General features: G+C 36.5%; 2 protein-coding genes across 10 annotated transcripts; one reads left to right on the forward strand and one right to left on the reverse strand.

The window, feature by feature from the left end:
- Window positions 1–3,880: 3,880 nt before the first annotated feature.
- LOC104104262 (uncharacterized protein At5g50100, chloroplastic) lies at window positions 3,881–7,227 on the forward strand. Of its 5 annotated transcripts, XR_688101.4 has the most exons (9): window positions 3,881–4,071; window positions 4,196–4,329; window positions 4,433–4,540; window positions 4,916–4,972; window positions 5,056–5,121; window positions 5,201–5,261; window positions 5,672–5,715; window positions 6,262–6,376; window positions 6,687–7,189. XR_688101.4 is itself a non-coding variant. In XM_009612293.4 (8 exons), the coding sequence occupies exons 1-8, from the start codon at window positions 3,918–3,920 to the stop codon at window positions 6,298–6,300; spliced, it is 663 nt and encodes a 220-aa protein (XP_009610588.1). In that variant the 5' UTR covers window positions 3,881–3,917; the 3' UTR covers window positions 6,301–6,635. The 5 variants fall into 5 exon arrangements, 3 of the variants coding, with proteins under 3 accessions (XP_009610588.1, XP_070053627.1, XP_070053626.1); XR_011414950.1 differs by lacking the exon at window positions 5,672–5,715 and having other exon boundaries at window positions 6,687–7,227; XM_009612293.4 differs by lacking the exon at window positions 6,687–7,189 and having other exon boundaries at window positions 6,262–6,635.
- LOC104104261 (calmodulin-binding protein 60 A-like) lies at window positions 5,035–11,684 on the reverse strand. 5 transcript variants are annotated; one of them, XM_070197524.1, is made up of 9 exons: window positions 11,503–11,684; window positions 11,091–11,175; window positions 10,390–10,439; window positions 9,816–10,306; window positions 9,220–9,374; window positions 8,729–8,923; window positions 7,315–8,622; window positions 5,877–5,971; window positions 5,035–5,349 (listed from the first exon to the last, which is right to left on the reverse strand). In XM_070197524.1, exons 1-7 carry the CDS (start codon window positions 11,595–11,597, stop codon window positions 8,122–8,124), a joined length of 1,572 nt encoding a protein of 523 aa, XP_070053625.1. In that variant the 5' UTR covers window positions 11,598–11,684; the 3' UTR covers window positions 5,035–5,349; window positions 5,877–5,971; window positions 7,315–8,121. The 5 variants fall into 5 exon arrangements, with proteins under 5 accessions (XP_070053625.1, XP_070053624.1, XP_033514088.1 ...); XM_070197523.1 differs by having other exon boundaries at window positions 5,877–6,419; XM_033658197.2 differs by lacking the exon at window positions 5,035–5,349 and having other exon boundaries at window positions 5,549–6,419; window positions 7,315–7,470; window positions 8,082–8,622.
- Between the last annotated feature and the right edge of the window lie 11,444 nt (window positions 11,685–23,128).

Raw genomic sequence — 23,128 nt, forward strand, 5'->3', positions numbered from 1 at the left:
GATGACGTACTACGGTTCTTCTTGCTCGTTTTGCTTGCTGAAATTCCTGCTTTTAAAATGGTTCTTCGCCCTATCACTCAGAAATTCCCGAAGGTGCCCTTTGTTAAATAAGCGAGCTATTTCCTCTCTTAGTTGCTTGCAATCTTCTGTCCTGTGGCCATGGGTACCATGATATTCGCATGTTTGATTGGGATTTCTTCGGGCAGGATCGGTCTGTATTGGTCGAGGCCATTTAGTGTCTTTGATGCGTCCGATGGCTGACACGAGAGCGGATACACCAACGCTGAAGTTATATTCTGATAATCGATGTGCTTCTATAGGATCGACATATTTATCGAAGCCGCTCTTACTCATAAGCCCCCAAGAATTTTGTTCTCGATCAATCCTTCGATTGTTTCGAACTGCGTTGCGTGCTGAACCGTTATTCACCCGATCTGCGACGTACGGTCGATATCGGTCTCTGTTCGACCTTTGTTCTCTGTCGATCTCCTTTTGGTTTTTAATAACTGTCCTGTTCTGATAAACGGGTCCTTACGGAGCTCCCAACTGATCATCCTCGACCCTAATTTTCGATTGATATCGGTTGTGTACATCCGCCCAAATTATCGCTGGATACTCGATCAAATTTTGTTTCAGCCGATGTGATGCTGTCGAACTTAGCTCGTTCAACCCTTGGGTGAAAGCTTGTACGGCCCAATCGTCTGTGATCGGGGGTAATTCCATGCGTTCCATTTGAAATCGGGATACGAATTCCCTCAGCATTTCATCTTGCCTTTGCTTTACTTTGAAGAGGTCTGATTTCCTCGGTGCAACCTTTATGGCACCAGTATGTGACTTTACGAACGAATCTGCTAACATGGCAAAAGAATCGATGGAATTCGGCGATAAATTGTGGTACCAGATCATCGCTCCCTTCGAGAGGGTCTCCCCGAACTTTTTCAACAACACAGATTCGATCTCATCGTCCTCCAAATCGTTGCCTTTTATGGCATATATGTAAGAGGTGACATGTTCGTTAGGATCGGTCGTACCGTTATATTTGGGAATTTAGGGCATACGGAATTTTTTGAGGATTGGCTTTGGTGCCGCACTCGACGGAAAAGGCTTTTGTATGAATTTTTTTCGAATCAAGCCCCTTTATCATCGGTGGAGCCCCCGAGATTTGATCGACCCTGGCATTGTACGTTTTCACCCTCTTGTCGTTGGCTTCGACTCGTTTTGTGAGTTCCTCGAGCAATTTAGTAATTCCGGGAGTAGTCCCCGATTCTAGCTTGTTAGATTTCACTATGGCGGGCTCTGTTCTGGGGGTGACTTCTCGAAGTGGATTGGTATCCGGCCTGCTTTGTGCACGAGTTTGGCTCTGTAGCTGAGCTATCGCTACTTGTTGGGATTGTAGCATCTCGAAGATCATACGTAAGCTGGCCCTGATTTCCCCCGCATTTTGGGTGTCTCGAGCTACGGATCGAGTATCGCCCTGAATGTTTCTTTCCGGTTCGGAACGCTGGTTCACCTCCAAAGCTATTTGTGAATTGACATCCAATGGTATTTCGGCTCGAATTTCGGGTACTTTGATTCGAGCATCGGGTGCCAAGTTGTTGGTTTCATCTTGAAGGCCGACTTCGTAATCGATCGGTGAAGCCATTTGATTGGTGGTTATTCGTAGCTGATGCGAAATTCAAGATGTTTTCAGAAATAAGTGCAAAGCACAATGGCGTATTTTTTTAGATTTGTATCAAATGACCACTGTTATCCTCGGCCCCACGGTGGGCGCCAAACTGTTTACCCGAAAAATGGATAGAGTTGAATTTATACGCAGTTCCGAGGATATGTAGCGTAACTTAATACAAAATGCAAGGATAAATAAAAATGTAAATATAGATTGGAGAGAATGCAAAATAGATAAGGTTATCAGGAATAATGGATCTTAGGGTTCAACAAATAGAATCAATCTAAGGAGTCTGAAAGAGCGATTTTTTTACTGTAGAAGGAGATAACACCTTTATTACAATGTAAGCCTCAGAAAAAACTTGTCCTACAGAAATGGTAACCAAGCCCTTTTATAGTGGATGGATTAGGCTCTAAGCATAATAAAATAAACATTCAGTGGGAGACCCATGATATGTCAGCTTTTCCATAATCTCTGCCAAGATTCTCTCTAGTGGGATTGCAACGGCTTTTGTCTGCGAGCTCGATCCTACTTAGAATCCTCGATTTTGGTTAGGGCTTGATTTCGGCTCGAACTCGTGACCTTGGTTCGAGCCCTCGAATTTTTGATAATCCAGAAACCAACCAACATTGACCTCGAATTGATTCGAGGTCAATGTTGGTTGGTTTCTGGATTATCAAAACATAGATCTACTCTGCATCATGGTTTGATTTTGATTCGAGCTTGATAATGATATCGACCTCGACACGGATCAGCCTTCCGGGTTCGAGGTTAGTTCGTTCCACGCTCAGGATCTTACTCCGATAAATCATCGTTCGAACTCGATCGAACGTGCTAAGGCCGAAATCTATTTCGACCGTATACAAATGCAACTTTTATAAGTGTTCGATTTTTAAAAAGTTAAAGCCAATCTAGTTTGAGTATAGACGGTGTAATATGTAAAAGGAAAACAAATAATCTTTTCACGAAAAAAGAAAAAGATATATTTTCGAAAAAGAAGAATAAAGAGAAATTGACATTGAGTGACAACACATAATAAGAATTGACAAAATTTTAGCCTTAAATTAAGTTTGGCAGAAGAAGCCGAAAGAATTTGGCATTCTATAGCCATATCCCATAAAGTACGATTTTGTATCCTCTCAATACCAATATATTAGGGATATTATGAAGATTTTGTACTTGTATCTCTCGTCTCCCCCTCTCTCTTGTTCCATCTCCCTCTCTCTCCATATCCATAAAATTTCTTTGTTGATGTCAACTAAAACAGTAATAGAAAATCATGCAAATAATTTGTAATGGATGTAGTGTTTCGTGAAATAGGGTTTCGATCAACTTAATAGTTCAAAGTTCAAACATCTGAGAATATTTTTTCTGTGTTGTAATCATGCCCCCAATTATTAAGTTTTAGAGTGAAAAAAATAATTTTTGAAATATTTTGATATACAACCGATACCTCCCCCCCCCCCCCCGCCACACACACACACACACACCAAATTGGCATTGGCCAGAACTTCATTTTTTTCTTCCCTCTTTTTTTTTTTGATTAAAAAAATAGTTCTAATTTTCATCTTGTATATCAATATATATTTGTGTATATCCACAGGAAATTATATATTGTACACTGAGATATACAAAAAACAAAAAGAAAATATTGATATACATCTTAATATATACAAAGACAGAAAATAAAGTTGAGATATACTTTTTGATATACACATTATTTGATATGTTATACATAGTGATATACAAACAACACAATTATTTTTGTGTTATACACTTAGATTTAAACACAACAATAAATGATAGACAATTATATTTATAATTTCATATTTTAAATACACAAAGAAGGAAAATAAAAGTTTGATATACACAAAAAAGAAAATTAAGATTGTGATATATATTTTGATATACATATTGTTATTGTGATATACATTATTGGCTACTTAATGCCAATAGTTGAAAAATGGGTTAATTCTAGCCAATTAGTAGACTCAGTTGATATACGGTGCCAAATTCCCAAGAATAAAACAGACTTTTGAAGCAAAGATGCAATTGGGCCAATTCCATCGTACCCCTAAATGGTTTGATCTGAGCCCAATAAAAGCCCAAACATTTTAATTAAATTTCTATGGTATCAATTTAATGAAGGTGGAATTGCCACGTAGGTGCGGCTGTTAACATGAACAAAAACATAGGACTTATTAACTTCTTCTTCATAAAGTCATCAGTTTTCTGAATTGTTTGGCGAAATATGCAAATGGCTTTGAGAGTGGCAGCGCGTCCTGTTGTAAGACGAGCCAACATAGCTCTGCTCTCACTTCCTCCTCATTATCTCACAACCAAATCCCACGTTTTTGCTTCAAAATTTCTACCCAATTCAACCCCTCCTCTGCTGAATCAAAATGGTAACACTTTGATTTTGCTCACTTTAAGAGAAAAATCTCTTTTACTCTTTATATGATCGTAATGATGAAACTTGGGTTGATTTCAATTTCTGTGTTTTTTTTTTTTTTTTTTTTAAATTCTAAGGACCAAGATATTCGATTAGAGCAATCAGTGAAACAAATGTGGATCCTGTCGCACAAAAGAAGGATAATGAAGGCCACGAAAACTGGAAAATTAAGATGCTTTACGATGGAGACTGTCCCTTATGCATGCGTGAGGTAATGAACAAATAAATAAATAAATAAATTCTTCTCCTTTTAAATCTTTGAATTACTAGTAAGAGATGCTGCTCTATTATATATTGGATGATGGTTTTCTTAGGTTGACATGTTAAAAGAGAGGAACAAAGGTTATGGAACAATCAAATTTGTGGACATTAGTTCTGATGAATACAGCCCAGAGGAGAATGAAGGCCTTGATTATAAGACGGTATGTTCCTTAACTGTCTTTCGTATGTAGTGTAAGTTAAACCATTCATTAGTTATAAGTACATCCTATTTAATTATCTAGCAAGAACCTAGTTATACTAATGCATTGCCTAGCAGTTCATAGTTTTATCCACAACTTTTTTTTTTTTTTTTTTTTTAATTTGTTATGACGCTGCTGTCCGGGCCAGATTGTGCATCTTGACTATTCACCGGGTACTTGCTACCTCCCACCATCACATGTACTAAGTCTGCCACTAAGACTTAAACAAATAGGAAGAAATCACCTAGTGTTTCTTCAGCATTTTCTTCTGTATCCATTGCTCGAGCTCCCTTCTATTTTTCAAGAAGCAATGACGATTTGTCACCACTTGTTTAGGTTATGGGAACAATACATGCAATACTATCAGATGGAACTGTGGTTACAAATGTTGAGGTTTGGCAAATTTTGATACTTATAATTTTCTCCTTCATATTTGAAAGTTTACATTTGTTTCATCTCTTTTATTACTGGTTTAGGCATTTAGACGACTCTATGAAGCAGTTGGGTTAGGATGGGTGTATGCCATTACAAAATATGAACCTGTAAGTCCTCTTCAATTCTAACTTTCTATTGTTGTGCCACACCAGTTGGCATGTTCTCATGAATGATTGTGATTTGCAGATTGCAACTATTGCTGATACTGTGTATGGAGTCTGGGCAAAGTATCGTCTTCAGATAACAGGTTAATCCCATTTGATTGTTATGTTTCCAACTGTCCATATAAAGAAGTCTCCAGATAAAGAGCTATCCCCTTTATAGAACCCGTATTCCTATAGATCACATGCATACATAGATATTAGACATCTATTTTAGTAGTTACCACCTTCAATCATTTGGAAATCTTTAATGCAGTAGTATTTTGTTTCTCAGTTTTTATAATTAATTTTTAAGCAGTTTAAAAACTTTTCCATCATGGAATGACAGAAGGAAAGTTTTTTCCAACAGACTAACAATATAGAGTGAACATCATTGAAAGAATTCTAACGGCATTACATTTGTTGTGATATCTTATCATGCCGTCATTTTTGCACTTTAGAAACCCCAGCTTACAGTCTCTAAAACAATTTCCTGAAGTGGTATTTCTTGTTACAGGTCGACCACCTTTAGAAGAAGTTATATTGGCACGAAAGAATAAGGTGGGTAAAGACTACAGTGTCCCTATATGGTCATCATTTTCTTTAAGCTAAGTTCTTAGTTATTGCTGTTCATACCATTTAAAGGATTTCAACTAAACGCGTAATCACAAAGAAAGCCCTTTTCTTATCCCTGCCAGTCAATGTATTTATTATACGAGTACCTTTCTCAGCCTTTCAATTGATATGCCGGTTGCATCATGTACTGGCTTCAGATCCATAAATATTTGGACCTATTTATGCATTCAGCTTTTTCCTCCTGTTAGCATTGAAGAAAAATGCAGTTTAGATTTTTGAATCTCATGTCTGACACATGGAAATTGAATAAGATCTGGAGAGAAAGGAATATTACACTTAAATTTCCTCTTCTGGCAGAAAACAAACCTGACTAGATATTTAGTTTGTCTTTGACTAAAATGTTGAACTTATGTCAGAAGACATTTAATAGATAAAGCATAAGGAGGAGCATTTTGTTTGAACTATGTTTTTGATACATAAGGAGGGCTACAAACTACTAAGATGTTGCCTTTGTTGTTTCTTTCTATACAGGAGGAAATGTGCAAGGACAATAAGGCTTGCAAAATTTAGGAGTTTCAGAATGTTGGAACCATCGGAAGAGGATTCTCCTCCTTGTTATTGAGAAAATCCTACATACCTCGTCATGGTATGTGTTCTGCTAATAAGTGAATCCCAAAAGTAATTCGTTTCTGCAGTATTCATCATGGCATTAGAATGAGATCTATCAGTAGTCATGCAGAGTTCCATGTTTCAGAAAGCCGAAAGATAAGACATGTAAATATGACAATCTAAAGCTTCTCCTTCACTTAGTTCAATTTTTTGTGGTAATGCTTATATTTTACACCTCATGTGAAATGGTCATAAATGATAGCTCATAAAAAAACCAGGTGCAGTTGTACAGCAAATCATTTCTGATGAGATAACTAACCGCGATCAATAATTTTCTATGTTGTCAGGATTCAGAGGACTTCTATAAGGAAAAATAATGAAATAAGGCAACATGTATGATTTCTCCAAGTTAGACAATTCAGCCAACATGTGTGATGAGAACATCACTTGAGAAGGCATAGAAGCAGTTTGTAAGTGTTAAGAGTGGCATTGGAAAGAACTTTAAGTAGTGCTAGTTGAGGACATAAGAAAAGGAGAGAACTAGTACAAACTAAACAAAAAAAACTAAGTTGATTACATGAATACAAAGAAGATATAGGATATCCTAATGGTGAGAATTTTTTACACTTCGAGCTCAACTAGTAACCTTAAACGAGGTGCTCAATGAAAATTCATTTTCCTTGTATGTAGCTTGAAAAATAAGAAAACCAGCATAGATACTACAACAAATTATTGAGAGAGAGAGAGGCATACACTAGCATCGAGTAATTTCTAGTTTACCTTTACGTGTTGTAGTAGGTAACTTGTCTTATTTTTAAGATTAACATTTTAAGAAGGCTTTACCTGCAGATATCCATTGAATGACCTGATAGTATAAAAAATTCTTTATACTGATGGTGTTTATAGCTTAAACTCTTTCCATATTACTAGAGCAACAAGTTATTTTTCTTTGATAAGCATAAAAAAGAATCATACCTGTGTCGTCTCTACAAAATTACCAGATGAACACCATCATTTCTTTTTGTTGCAGTTCTATCCAATGCAACTTGTTGACTATTTTCTCAACAAGTCAATTAGTACTTCCCCATGCGACTTTAGTTTTCCTTTCTTGACTGGCTCTTGGAGCTCCACCTGGTAAAATGTAGCTCAAGTATGAACACAAAGTCTTGTCTCACCAAGTATTATTTCAACCCCCTTTGTTGTTGGCAACATCATATGAAGCAACTTTGGCTACAGAATCAAGAAACTTATTCTAAAAGGGACTAAAAAAGAAAAATATGGTATTGAATTGAGTGGCGAGCAACAAAAAGAGGGCTCCTTATTTAGGAGTTTAGATTTCACGAAATAAAGACTCTTAATTATTGGGATTCTTAATTATGAGACAATAATCAATAGTATTATATATAATTAACCTTGATATGAAATGAATCTAAATACATTCAAACATAAAACGGTATTAGACTTTAAACATGCTAACATACAACTATATTAGACTTTCAACACGCCCTCTTAAAGTAAATTGAGAAATGCTAAATGAAGTACTACAGGTTAAAAATTGAAGACTTAAAAGCAGCACTGCAGCAGAAGGAGTAACTAGAATCTACAGGGAAAGGTTATGCTTCGATAAAGAGCTCTGAGATGTATGCTACCAACTGATAATATCACGAGAGTAGTCAAAACTCTTTCTACTATAGCACTTAAAAATCTTTAGCAATCAGAAAAATCACTAAGAAAAAATGGACCTGCTGTCAAACTCTTTAGTAACAGGCTAAAGCCACAGAATCAAATGACTTTCCGCTTCTTCAGAACTTGAATATCTAATGCTGCAGCTCTTCTTTTTGCACAGAGCAATATTAAGACACCGAACAACAATCTCCACCGCCTCTGCGCTTTTACCATAGGGGCAGAACCATCATGAGGTTGATGAACATCGGATTCAAAACCAAAGTCTTCACACCCAAAGTTGAATTCGTTAATCAAAATATCTTGGAATGTAGGACTATATATTGGGAAGTTAGAGAAATCTAGGTTACTGATACTGGTGGAACCACAACCATTCAGACTGACTGCACTTGCAACTCTGGAGGTATGACAATGTCCATCACTTATTCTTAAATTCTCAACACCGTTATTGGTGCTAGGAACCTCTCGACTTGGAGAATTGAAAGGGTTCATTGATGGCGATTTTTGAGAAAGATATTGCACAAGAGATGTCTCATCATCAACCGGTATCACATGATCCCAATGTTCACATGCAGATACTAGCAGCCTCTGAGCCTTAGCCTGTCAATGTCACTCCAGAATAGTAAGAAAACAGCAATAGAAATGAGATAAGAGCAACAAAAGGAAAAATAGGGAAATGGAGAGAATTTTGGTCCAAAAATCATGCCTTATCACTTTCAGATAACTGATGCATAGGTAGATAATGGGACTCCAGAATAAGCCCTAGCACCTCTCCAACAATGTTAAAAACCACACCTTCCTTTTCTTGAAAGTCAATAAAAGAGTACATCCGTTCATTAATTATGCATCTTCGAGCATGGCTTAATGTCTCCTCCAATTGTCTTGGCTTTAGATTAAGTACCTGAAAATCAACAAATAGATACGTACTAGCTTTAGGTTGTAACGAGGATGAAACATATCTTTACAATGAAAAATTGATTTTAGATTTTTAATCTTAATGCTAACTACTAATACAAGGTTAAATTGGCAGCATAAGCCATGATCATATAGTAGGTCTAGGTAACCAATCGACGAGTTAGTAAGTTTTCAGAATTAGCCCTTAAAGATGCATTCAGTTCAGCAACAAATAAACATGCTTATCTCGGTAGAAAGCACTCTGTAGGATGAAACTTAAAAAGAAAAGATAAAACTAAATACACATATGAGACGGTCATGGTCTTTGAGGAGCAAAATCAGAAAGTCCTCTACTGTGTTGACATTTTCAACCCTGAGGTTCTTCTTACTGCCTCTGCCTACGTTTATTAACCGATGTACCCCATCGGATAGAGATGGTGGATCATGCTTCTCATAATCTGCAAATAGAACCAGCAGTAATCAGCATGCACTCTAACATGTTAGATGGTTTCTTTATCTTCCTATTGTGCCTCATCACTACTGAAATATAGAGAATACTAAGAAAATTTAGTGAATCACATTTACGTCTGATTCTAATCTCCAAGTGCAAGGCCACAATATGTCACAACATTTAGAGGTTCAACTTCATAGCCAACTTTACTCTCATAGTTTTAACCATGCTACCATGTATGTTACCAGGTTATATTGATTAACTCCAATATGCGCCTACTCTGATATGTCTCCTAAAATGTAATCTAGAATTCTGATACTAGTCTAGTATAAAAACTTCACCAGGAAAATTTCCTCAAAAGCTATAGCAAAATTTTCTTTTCAAAACTTTGACTCCTGTAAGCACCCTCCTTTATCTGCTCATATCATGTAAATAGAGAGCGACTTACATTGCTGGCGCCCATCCTTGACAGTGAAAGATTCAGTCCTTGCTTCTTTTACTTGAACATTATTGAAAGTGTCAACAATTCTTGCACCTAGCCTGAACATACCCGTCCTCATATAGATTGAAGAATGTGTAAATCTGAGCTGATCTATAGAACCAACGCCTTTATTGAGTCTCACATGTACAGTTTCTGCAAGAAGAGACTTATTTCCTTTCCTCTCACTGACAATATTTCTACAGAACTCTTCAGCTCTCCAATTACATCCATCATCATCTCCAAATTCTCCCTTAAGAACAACTATTTCCACTTTAGCTGAGGCTTCTGGTCCAGATTCAACAATTTCTCCAGTATTATCATCAATTAAAGCCACTTCAATAGCATTACCTCCTTCTCCTTTAATTTCCACTCCGGTAAGTACAGGGTCGGATACCTTTGTCAAGAACTTTAACTTCAAGCTTCTTGGTTTGGGAGCTTGAATACCTTTCTCAGTGTTTCTGGATATGAGATTGACAATCAGATACTATCACTGGCTAAATAGATAATAGGAATACAGAAAAAACCAGAGAATGTCCCTTACCCCTTGGCAGTCAAAAACTTCTTCTCTGCCAGTTCAAGTTCGTGTTTTACCTGGATAGAGAAAGTAGATTAAGAAGAAGTCTTTGCAAGAAGAACATCAACTTCATAACAACTAAGTCCCCAAGAATTAAGTAGTATATGCTTTCTGGAGCAATAGCCACCGGATAGGAAATATTCACTAAAATACTTTCATGTTTTAGGTGGCGCTTGTTTTGAAAAATTGAAGAGTTTGAAGAACAAAACGCCACCTTAATGATTCTAAATCTGATCTGTAAAGTCATTGATTAACAATAACAAAAACTCCAGTGATTTCCCACAAGTGGGGTAATGTGTATGTAGACCTCACCCCTACCCCTATCTTGAGAAGGCGGAGAGGTTGCTTCCGATAGATCCTCAGTCCATAAAAGATGAAAATAAGCAATGGTAACAAGTAATTGTAAAGTCATTGATTCATATGACAGTTTTCATGATTTTCCCAATAATAATAATTGATACTAGTCAATCTTTTACTAACTTGACTAAATTCGGTAAATTGAAATGCTAGGGATCAAAATCCGTTGTGATATCATCTATGAGAATGTAAGCATCATTATGATGAAACCTGACTATAAACTAGAGCAAATTCCATAGATTTGAAGTTTGAGTAAAGTCTAATTGATCATATATACACTTACTGCTCAGAAGTTCAAGAATTGTACTTACAACATTACGAATCGAATTCTCCAACTTTGGCTTCAAAACGCGGTCAAAGGTCTGGATAACCATCACCTCCAGCAATTTCTTCATACTATATTATCAAAAAACAAAGAACGCAAGAATTAAGAAAAACATAAACCAGAAACTTGTCGAAGCAACATGAAGCAGAAGCAATTGTCAGACAAAGAAAAAGAAACACTAAGGTGAAGCGACTGTCACATAAAGAAAGAATCTTGAATTTATTGGGAAAAAATATTGGCGAATAAGCAGAATCCTTTTAATCAGTGGAAAAAAAGAAAGAGAAAAAAGGACGTTGAGTAAGAATATTCAGTACACAAACAGAAAGCCAGTCAGATTATTTGTCAAATATGATCACCACTGCATGGTTGAAGGGTAAACGAGATGAGAGTTGACTTACGTTGGTGAAGAGAAAAAGGTTAACAGCTCATCCTCTGAATTGCTGTTCTGTGTTCCTAATTCCTGATCCTGAGAATTCGACATTATGTCATTCATGTAAAGTATAAAGGTATAAAACTCAAAAGGTTTTGGATAAGTAGTAGTTAGAACAAATGTAAAGTAGTTTATGATTGGGGTTATGAAAGTGAATAGGTAGAAAAACAAGCAACACACATATATATAGGGAGTGAAGACTTTTCTTGACAGATTGACAAGGAATGTGGGTCCCATTGAAGGCGTGTTCCTACGAACAAGAGCCGACCCAATTGAGAGGAACACACTCTCCTACACAACCTATGTCGTCGTTGCCCTGGATTTTGTTTCTGTACAATTCAATCTTAAAATTTGGTCTTTTTATCCTTAGGCTTTTGATCGAGTTCACAAGCTAATTTCACGTTTTATATTATTTTAATTTACTACTGTGATAGTTTCAAAACCTTGTTGTAATTAGAAGGAAAAATATAGTATATAGTTGCTCTCAAAATAATAGCCGAAAATATATATTTTTGATATATATATATATGTATAAATTTTATACACTTTTGTGGCTACCAAATATAATTAGTTTTGGCTGTGGGCTAAAAGTAATCTTTGCCTTTGTCAAGAAAATATTCACATCAGTCAAATGTGAATAGCAACAACAATAACATACCATAATCTCACAAGTGGGGTTTAAAGAGGATAATATGTATACAAACCTTATCCGGACCATCGGCTCCGGAAATGTGAATATCGATTTGATGTTTTGTACTTCAATGACACACAAGAGGGGGATGATGTCCAATTTTCGCGTGCACTGATTATAGAAAGACCTGATTCTTCTAAGTGTTCCTTATACTACTGTTGCGAAAATAGTAAATGCGGAAAGTAAAGAACACAAGTATTTTTATGTGAAAAACACCCGGCTCAAAAGGTAAAAAAATCATGACCTACTACTCAATAGGATTTTCCCCAACACTTCACTAAATCACTAAGCCAAAACAACATTTACAAAACTCTTTGTAAACCTAAGGATTAACTCTAATCCCATTGTGGCAACCAACCTCTAAGTGTTGCGACAACTTCAAGTTAACTCTAACTTGAATACTCAGAGTACCTAATACAATTGCTTCTAGATAAAGCTGAAAGGTACAACTTGAAAACACCTACTACAATTGAACTAGAATAAAAGACAGACGTTTGGAACTGGTTCTTCTATCTGGTTCATGTAGCTTCAGATTCGCACACTTGAATCACACAAGAGTTGCTTGCAAAATGCCTTGCTATTTTGCTCTCAACTCACGTTTAACTTCAGCGTTTGTGCGTACCTATAGAATGAGAACATCCTGCAATATATAGAGTAAGTAGAATGTGAAATATTTAGAGTTCTAATGATACTCTTCTTTGGTGGAAGAGTTCTAGTTATCTTCAACTTCTAACTCCTCCGTTAGCTTGGATAAAGTTCTCTTCGAGTAAGGAGTCCTTCTCCTTATCATTTATGCAACATTTTCGATCAGGAGATATAAGATATAACAACTTAAGCTTATCTCCTTCACGTGCATCCCTTATGCTCGAATCTGCCCGTGTTTGTACACACTGTGTATGGACCTGGTTCATGCTCGAGTTCCTTTGTCAATCATCAAAACAAACTTCACTTGGGGCCAACAAATTCCCCATTTTTATGATGATAAACTCTGTGCTTTTCATAATCCTAGGCCCTGTGTCAACTTAGCTTAACATCAACACAATGTTAGAACACTTTCCATTTTAAAGTCACAAATCTTCAAGGACCAGGTTCATTAGGTTATAAATATCATAGTCCGAAGTAAAAGCACAACTTATCTTTCCCCTTTTGGCATCATCAAAAGTTGCATAGAAATTATGTTAGATAACCAGATTTTAATAGAAATCACTCATGGCCATTGGGGCTACTTCAAATGCAATTATGGAGTCAAACATCATTTATCAATATAATGATATTATCCATCTAAGAAGCATCAACAAACAGTTAGAGCACAAAAGAAGTTAATTATCATTGATACTTAGTCATCCACAAAGCATAAAGAGAAATAAAACATTGGATCATGAACAAAAAAAAATCCCATCCGAGTCACTGGTTGGTCTAACTAGGCTAGAAAGTTCTTAAGGCTGGGAAGGACCAAGTTCTTGGTTCTTGGCTTGGAGCAGTTTCAGCATATCCTGAAGAATGCCATCATTCTTCTACTTCTCTTCTGCAAGCCCATTTTTGAGAGCATCTCTCTCAGATTCTACATCTACCAACCTCTTCTTCAGCCTTTCAATTTCAACATCTGTAGCCCCATTCTCTTGCACCAAGGTTCGCACTTTGCTGTTCACATGTACCTTTTTGGATGAACCAGGTTCTTTGTAAGTGGTGTGGACTTCATAGTCATAAGCAGTTAGAGTGTTTGCCCCAATATGATCCTTGCTTGTACCAACTTCCCATTTCTTGTTGGGTACCTTAAAGTGTGCAAGTACAGCCGTGAGAATGAACCCATAGGGTATGGCATGAGTTTTGGTGCCAGTCAGAACTCTATCGAGAAGCTAGATGATGAATCCAGGCCAATTGATTTGCCTCCCACTGTCCAGATATTCCATAAAGACCAGGTCCATGAATGTGGCAATGTGCCTCATTTCTTGCTCAGGCAGCACAACTTTGTTAACAAATTCGAACAACACTTTGTGGGGTGGCTTCATCTCACTTTTGTATATATCCTTGGGCTCAAGCTCTTCTTCATCGTCACCAAATTTTCTTGTAATGGCAAGGGCAGTAGGGAGATTCTCTAAACTTGGCCATTTGAGCTTCTTGTCACTGTCACCCCCTTTACTACACTGGTAACTCTACCATTCTTGATCTCACAATTTGCCATGAACTCTACAATCTCAGTTTTGGCAAGCTTTCCCTCCATATGAAGGACCATGTTCTTCCAACCTTGCAATTGTAATTTTTTCCAGCAGCATCACCATGCCTTCCTCCTCCAAGTTCCCGAGGAGTCTACCTTTCAAGATGGATCTTTTTCCAAACTTAACCATCTTGTCCTTCTCTGCATCAGATTCTTCTTCTTCTTCCCCACTCAATTCTTCTTCTTCCACTATTTTCACTTTTATGGACTTCAAGACAAACCTGGTTCTTTTGACCAAGGTAGATGGCCCTGCAGACTTTGTCTTTGAAACAGACTTCTTTGTAGAAGTCTTGATCTTATTTGCCTTTGGAGTCACAACCTCCATTTCTTATGCCTCCTTTTTATCCTGAAGAACCAGGTCCATCTCATCAATTTCAACTGCCTCAACAGGCTCAACCACCTTCTTCTTTCCCTTAGCAGCAACTTTTCTCTTACTTTCTTCTAAAGCCTTTTCCAGTTCAGCCTCACTCTGCTTCTTCTGACTCCTTGTAGCTCCCCCTCTTGTAAGAGGAGTATCTACATGAATAGACGAGGTAGCCCTTTTTTTCTTGTTTTCCCTAACAGTACCGGAGACTCTAACTTCTGAACTTCTTTTCTTTTTAGGATTGTAACTATCAGACACCTTTTTCAGTAAGTCTTCAAGGGGTTCCTGCTCAGATGGAACAAGTTCTTGAACCTTCTTCCCCAATCTAATCAACCCCTCAGCAGCTTCTCCAGACCAACTTTCCCCTTTTTCTTTCACATTTTCTTCTTTTCCAGTTGATTCCTCACTCCCTCCTTCCATAACTCAATCTTCTTCAATCAAACTAACAGGGGTGGGTGAAGATTCAGCCATTCCTTATCCCATTCCCCTCACATCACCTTGAACACCCTCACTCTCATTTTCTTTTCTCCTTTTATTTTTACCACCTATTTTCTCAGACTCAGCAGTCTCTACCCTAGCCACTTTTCCTACCAGAACAAATCTAGTTTACCGATTTGCAGTAGCTTCAGAGGTTACTTCAGATATAACTTTAGGACAAGATTTTACCTTCTTTGTTTCTGATGAAAATGTTTCTTCCCCTTCAGTTGCATATTTGAAAGAGTCTTCAGATTTTTGGGGTTCAACTCCCTGACTTGCCCTCAACTGCTTATTGATTTTCTTGATTTGTTCTTTTCCAGCAACAACTTTGCGAGCTAGCATCTTGAACCTTTCTTTCTTAAATGTGGGTATGATTGAGGGTGTGATGGATGGTGTATGAGTTGTTTCCTTGGGTGGTGATGAAGGATTCTCAGAAGGATTTTCCATCGCTGTGTTTAGGTATGAGAGAAGATGAGTATTTGTGTGTTTGGAAGATGAGAGAAAATAGTGAGAATTTTGACAGCTTGGAAACTAGGAATTGAAGAAACAATTAAGGCCTAATCAATTTAATGAGGCGGAGTTTAATTGGGTAACAACTACCTTTACAGAAGTTCAGAGGTCTAATTAACTTGGGAGTCAGTTTGAGGAGACTTTTGTGACTTTCCCTAGAATCTAGGCACTTATTGCGTTTTGGGACTCTTTTGAATGAAACAGGTTCATTTTGTAATGGATAAGCTCAAAGAGGTTAGGATTAAATGAGACTCTCCTCTTGATCATAATCCAAATATAATTATTTCAAAATATGCAGAGTGGAGAATATGTACCAAGTAATCTTGATGAACCAGACTCTTCACTGAGAAATCTCTTGTGTAAGTCTGAATTTTTCAAGAAAATAGAGATAATATCATTAAGATTAATGAGTCATTTTAGCACATGGAACAAGAGTATACTGATGAAAGTATGAAACTAAGCAAAATCTAATCAAATTATGTACAAAAATTCACAATTTCTCTAACCAATATTTTTGAGTTAGAACTGGTTCCTTTTAGGTGATCTTAATCATCCCTAATTCTAACATGTTCCTTTCAAAGTGATTTCTACTTAGACCTTTTGTGAAGATGTCAGTTATTTGCTTGTCAGTAGCACAAAATTCCATAGTGATAAAACCCTTCTCATAGTTGTCCCTTAAAAAATGATGTCTAACATCTATGTGCTTATTTCTCTTGTGATGAACTGGGTTCTTAGTCATACTAATTACACTAGTGTTGTCACAAAAGATGGGGATACAACCTACATCAATTCCAAAGACCATTAATTCTTGTTTGATACACAACAATTGAGCACAACATGAGGCAACAACAACATACTCATCTTCAGCAATAGATAAGGCCACCGAATTTTGCTTTTTGGTGGCCCAAGACACAAGACATGAGCCAAGAAAGTGTGCCATACCTGAGGTGCTCTTTTTATCTAGAAGAAAACATGCATAATCAGCATCAACATATCCCACTAAGTTGAAATTACTACCTTTTGGATACTTTAGACAAAGGTTAGTGGTGCCTTTTAGGTATCTCAAGATCCTCTTGATAACAGTCAAGTGAGACTCCTTTGGACTTGCCTGAAATCTAGCACAAAGGCCTACACTGAAAATAATTTCAAGTCTGCTAGCAGTGAGCTATAACAAAGAACCGATCATTCCCCTATACAAATTCTGATCAACAGATGAACCAGGTTCATCTACATCCAATTTTGTGGCTATTGCTATAGGAGTGTCAATTTCTTTGGAATCTTTCATTTTAAACCTTTTAAGCAACCCTTTCACATACTTCTGCTCATGGATCATATTTCTATTTGAATTTTATTTAATATGTAAGTCTAAAAAGAAATTAAACTCACCCATCATACTCATTTCAAATTCACTTTTCATTAGTTTAGCAAATTCTTTACTTAACTTATTAGTAGTTGCTCCAAATATTATATCATCGATATATATCTGAACTACCAAGAGATCTTTACCTTTTTCTTTCAGGAATAATGTATTGTCAATTTTACCTCTCTTGTAGCGATGCTCAAGCAAATATTTTGATAATATTTCATACCATGCTCTTGGAGCCTGCTTGAGCCCATAAAGTGCCTTGTCAAGCTTGTACACATGATCAAGATATTCCTTGCTTTCAAAGCCCAGAGGTTTCTTGACAAACACTTCTTCCTTTAGATAGCCATTGAGGAAGGCACTCTTGGCATCCATCTAGTGGAGAGTGAATTCCATATAAGCATTAAATGCTATAAGGAGTCTAATTGCCTCCAATCTTGCAACTGGAGCAAAAGTCTCATCATAGTCTATGCCCTCATCTTGACTATATCCTTGAACCACCAATCTTGCCTTGTTCCTTGTAACTGTTCCATCTTCATCAAGTTTGTTTCTGAAGACCCATTTTGTGCCAATTACCGATCTGTCCTTGGGTCTTGGTACCAAATGCCAAAGTTGACTTCTCTCAAATTGGTTGAGTTCATCTTGCATTGCATTCACTCAGTCTGCATCCTGCAAAGCTTCAGCAACATTTTTAGTTTCAATAAGAGATAAGAAAGCATAAAAAACACAAAGATTCTTCAATGAAGATCTGGTTTTGATTCCAAAGGTTGGATCAGTAATTATATTCTCAATGGGATAAGAACTTTGATACTTGTAAAGTTTCACAACCAATTGGTTTCCCCTAGATGTTCCTTCAATATTTTGTTGCTGAGGAACAGGTTCATGGACAGGTTCCCCCGAGTTTTGAGGATCACTTCCTCTTTGTTCAGTTCCCCCTATCAAGTTACCCTGGGTGGAAGGACCTGTTTATCACATGTTCCTTCCTCTGGTGCAGCTTCAGTCTGGGCTGTGGTTTCATTTGAGTTTCTTACCAACCCAATTGCTTCATCATCATGTTCCTGTCTCTCAGAAAGAATGTTAGTTTCATCAAAAACCACATGTACACTTTTTTCTACACACATAGTTCTTTTGTTATAGATCTTATAAGATTTACCATGTGAAGAATATCCCAAGAATACTCCCTCATCACTTCTGGGATCAAACTTACCTAGAGAGTCTTTACCATTATTATGCACAAAACACTTGAATCCAAATGCCCTAATATGTGACATGCTTGGCTTTATCCATTTAAGTAACTCATATGGAGTCTTCTCAACAAGAGATCTAGTTATACACCTATTTATGATGTAACATGCAATGTTCACAGCTTCTGCCCAGAAACTATAGGGCAGTTTACTAGAAAGAAGCATAGTCCTAGCCATTTCTTCCAATGTCCTATTCTTTCTTTCTACTACTCCATTTTATTGTGGAGTCCTAGGAGTAGAAAAATTATGATTTATGCCATGCTCATCACAAAATTCAGCAAATTTAGCATTCTCAAATTTAGTACCATGATCAGACCTAAGAGATGCAAGTTGATTACCTAGTTGTTTCTGAGTTTTTCTAACAAAAGAAGTGAACATGTCAAATGTTTCATCTTTATATGTTAAAATAAATGTCCAAGTAAACCTAGAGTAATCATCAACAAGCACCATCACATATCTCTTATCACCTCCGCTCAATGTTCTTATTGGTCCACAAAGATCCATATAGACTAGTTCCATCGTCCTGGTGGTGCTTACCACTTCCTTTCTTTTGAAAGAGGATCTTACCTGCTTCCCCCTTGCACATGCCTCACAAACTTTATCTTCCTTGAACTTTATGTTAGGCATCCCTATCACCAAGTCCTTGGAGAGTAGTTTATTGAGTTGACTTAGACTAGCATGTCTAAGTCTCTTGTGCCAAAGGAGGGGATCATTAACCAACACACTTAAGCAAGTGAGTTCATTATCTGAAAGTGTGGACAGATCTACAACATATATGTTGTTCACTCTTTTTTCCTGCAAAACTATCTTGTCAGTGGTAAGATTAATCACAAAGCATTTTGTAGAGATGAATGCTACCATGTTACCTATATCACATAATTGTGATACACTTATTAGACTGCACTCCAGTCTATCTATCAAGTAGACGTTCTCAATAGAGTGAGAATCGGTCTTATCTACCTTTCCAACCCCAATGATCTCACATTTCTTCCCATTTCCAAAAGAGACATTACCTCCTTTAAGGTCCTCAAGTGAAAGGAACTGGTTCTTGCTTCCTGCCATGTGCTTTGAGCAGCCACTATCCATGTTCTATATTTGGCTGCTCCCCTTCACTTGGACCTACAATAGGAAATCAGGGGTTAGTCTTAGGAACCCAAACTAGTTTGGGTCCCTTTCTATAGGCAAAAGGATGAATGAAATTCTTTTAGCCCAACTTGGTAGCCTATTCTTCCCTTGAACAAATTCTTTGTTGTTTTGACTTGCCTTTTCTTTTGCAGTGCATTCACTTTTATAGTGCCTTGTTTTATCAGAGTGTGTGCAAATCTTGTTCTCAGGAAGTGTGAGGTAATTGCTTTTGGTATCCCACTTAGGTGCCAGGTTCCCAAAGCCAAATCCTCTTCTGTTGCTACTATGGTGTTCTTGTAGCCATAAAAGTGCATCGGAGGACCTGTTCCATTTACAAGTTTTGTCTAGCTCATGCTTGACCTTGCTTAGATCCTCCTTTAGGATTCTTACCTGTTCATCCCTTTTATACAACTCATATTTTATTTTTCCTATATTTTCTTCTAGAGTGAGTTGTGTGTGATCAGCTATCTTTTTACCTGTTCCTAATTTCAGTTTTAGATTTTCATATCTAAGCTCTAGCACAGTTGAGTCAAGTGCATGAACCTGGTTCTTCAACACAATATTTTCACTTACAGTTTCACTAACCCTAAGTTCCAGATTTTTGCACTTAGCCTTCAAAATCACACATTCTTTAGACAATTGTTCCTTTTCATTGTTTATATCCTCAGATTCATCAATTAGTTCTAGAAGTAACTCAGACAACCTTTTTTTTAGACAATAATTTAATTTTGTCTTTGAGATGAATTACACTTACCTCAGTTTCTTCATCAGATTCTCCGATTTCCATAAGTGCTTGTTCATCCTCATCATCGTCTGAGCTTTCTCCCCAAGCAGCGGCCATAGCCTTGGTTGATCCTTTGTTGTTTCTTAATTTCTTAGGTTGAACATGTTCCTTCTTTATGTTCCTTCATTCGGCCATAACCTTGGTTCCTCTCCTCAGGTACTTCTTGACGTTCTTGGTGATCATAACCATTTCATCATCTCCTAGATCAGAACCTTCAGTGATTCTGAGTGCCAAGCTCATTTCCTTCTTAGGTACATCCAGTTTCATGGTTTGTTTCCTAAGTTCATAGGCAGTAAGATTTCCAATTAATTCATCCAATGGGAGAGTGACAATATTCTTTGATTCCTGAATGGCAGTGATTTTACTTTTCCAAGTGATAGGCAAAACCCTTGTCAGTATCTTCTCGACTCTATCTTCTTCAGGAATAATCCTTCCAAGAGACTTTAGCTCATTTGTCAAAGTAGTAAACCTTGTGTACATCTCTTGGATGGTTTCTCCTTCCTTCACAGTAAAGTTCTCATATTGAGAATACAGTAGAGTTCCTTTGGATTTCTTCACCTGAGGTGTTCCTTCATGAGCCACTTGCAGAGTATCCCAAATTTGCTTAGCAGTGGTACAACTTTGGATTCTGCAGTACTCATCTGGACCAAGTCCACAAACAAGCCATTTCTTGGCTTTAGCATTCTTCTCCCATTTCTTCAAGTCTTCAGCAGTGCAATCCGCTCTTGTCTTTGGCACCTCTACTCCTTCAGCATTTATCTTCAAGGTAGCCAGTGGACCATAGGTGACAATTAATGTCACATAGCTCATAGTCCTATCCTATAATGTGATCTCTCATCCTATTTTTTCACCAAGAGTAGTACTGGCCATTAAAGAGTGGTGGCCTAGCAGTGGATTGCCCTTCCCAGTTTTCAGGTGGTGCACTCATCTTAATCTTCTCCTAAGGTGTTAGCCTCTTCAAAGATAACCTGCTCTGATACCAATTGATGTTTTGTACTTCAATACCACACAAGAGGGGGGGATGGTGATTTGTGTGGTGTCCAATTTTTGCGTGCACTGATTATAGAAGGACATGGTTCTTCTAAGTGTTCCTTATACTACTGCTGTGAAAATAGTAAATGCGGAAAGTAAAGAACACAAGTATTTTTACGTGGAAAATACCCGACTCACACTACTAAAAATCTGCTAAAAACCGACCAACTATTTTCGACCAACGTTGGTTGGTCAAAAAAGCGACCAAAAACCGTTCAGGTTGGACGGAAACTGGGGGAAAAAAATTACATTTTTTTAAAACTAAATACCGACCAACGTTGGTCGATAAATTGGTCAACGAATTGATCCAGCTGGTCAGACAAGAAAATTTTGGATTACCGACCAACGTTGGTCGGTAATCTGGATCTAATTTTTTAAATTTTAATAATTATTTTATTATTTAAAATATTTAAGAATTTATATTTAAAATTACCGACCAACGTTGGTCGGTTAATGTAGGGGAAGCATTTACCGACCAACTTTGGTCGGTAATTGTTATTTTTTGCAAAATAACCGACCAAAGTTAGTCGGTTATTACGTCAACATTGATCAAACTTTCGAATTACTTTTATATTTACTATCTAAATCTAAATAATATAAATGTAATTCGTTAACACTTTTGTAATACAAATAATGAATACACTAACATATACTATATATAACATGCTATTTGTAAATTGATTCATCGACTTGTAACTTACTTAGATGCATCGATGAATATAAAAAACAAAACGTTTGACCTATATCGACTAATAGTAAAAACAAAACGTCTCGACTTATATCGATTAATCTAGCTATGCCATGCATTATTAGTGATGAATGAATGAAAAATAAAAGAATTAATACTAAACATCTTTGACATATATATGGATCACAAATTAAATAAACGAAAGAAGCTATTAGTATTAAGTAAACGAGTTAAATTAATAGGTCAAACATGGTCAAACTTTAACAAGCTATATATATACACACTAACATATACTATAACAAGCTATATATATAGTTAAAGTATTACAGTGAAGTGTGTTTGTGTGTGTGTGTGTATATATATATATATATATATATATATATATATATATATATATATATATGTTTGTATGTGTATATATATATATAAGAACACGAAGCGCTAGGACCACAAGGTCGGGTTCTTTTAGGGATAGACTTGGGAAGATACTAATTAGTATATATACTTTATCATCAAATATATCTATTTGTAAATTGATTCATCGACTTATAACTTACTTAGATGTATCGATGAATATTAATCGATGATTCATCAAAACGTCTCGACCTATATATCGATTAATCTATGTCATGCATTATTAGTGATGAACGAATGAAAAAAGAAGTTATTAGCATCAATTACAATATAGTGTATGTGTGTGTGAGAGAAATTACTCACATACTTAATTATAACTTAGAAAATTTACTTAGATAGATGCTATTATAATTTATTAAAATTAAATAGTTAATATAATTATTTATAAAGATTATGCTTATAGTTTATAATTATTTAAAATAATTGCATAGTTAAATAAAATAAATACTTGTAGTTTATAATATTTTTTTATAGTTTATAATATTTTAAGAAAAAAAACACAAAAAAAAAGAATTTAATTTTTTTTAAAAAACCGACCAAAGTTGGTCGGTTTTTGGTCAAACGGTCAACATTTAATGTACTGACCAAAATTACTGACCAACTTTGGTCTGTAATTCTGAAATCAGAGAATTGAAAAACGGGGGAAACCCCCATTTCTCTCTTATTTTTCCCTCTCTTCTCTATTTC

This window comes from Nicotiana tomentosiformis, chromosome 3 (genome assembly GCF_000390325.3).
Source record: "Nicotiana tomentosiformis chromosome 3, ASM39032v3, whole genome shotgun sequence".
Lineage (NCBI taxonomy): Eukaryota > Viridiplantae > Streptophyta > Magnoliopsida > Solanales > Solanaceae > Nicotiana > Nicotiana tomentosiformis.

Bases quoted from the DNA above. Each gene is read 5' to 3' on its own strand.
- LOC104104262 (XM_070197525.1), top strand. From the start codon at position 3,918: ATGCAAATGGCTTTGAGAGTGGCAGCGCGTCCTGTTGTAAGACGAGCC. The intron at 4,072-4,195 runs GTAACACTTTGA...TTAAATTCTAAG, and splicing joins TCCTCTGCTGAATCAAAATG to GACCAAGATATTCGATTAGA. The intron at 5,262-5,671 runs GTTAATCCCATT...TTCTTGTTACAG, and splicing joins GTATCGTCTTCAGATAACAG to GTCGACCACCTTTAGAAGAA.
- LOC104104261 (XM_070197524.1), bottom strand. From the start codon at position 11,597: ATGAATGACATAATGTCGAATTCTCAGGATCAGGAATTAGGAACACAG. The intron at 11,176-11,502 runs GTAAGTCAACTC...TTGATAATATAG, and splicing joins ACCTTTTTCTCTTCACCAAC to TATGAAGAAATTGCTGGAGG. The intron at 8,623-8,728 runs GCATGATTTTTG...TGACATTGACAG, and splicing joins AGTTATCTGAAAGTGATAAG to GCTAAGGCTCAGAGGCTGCT.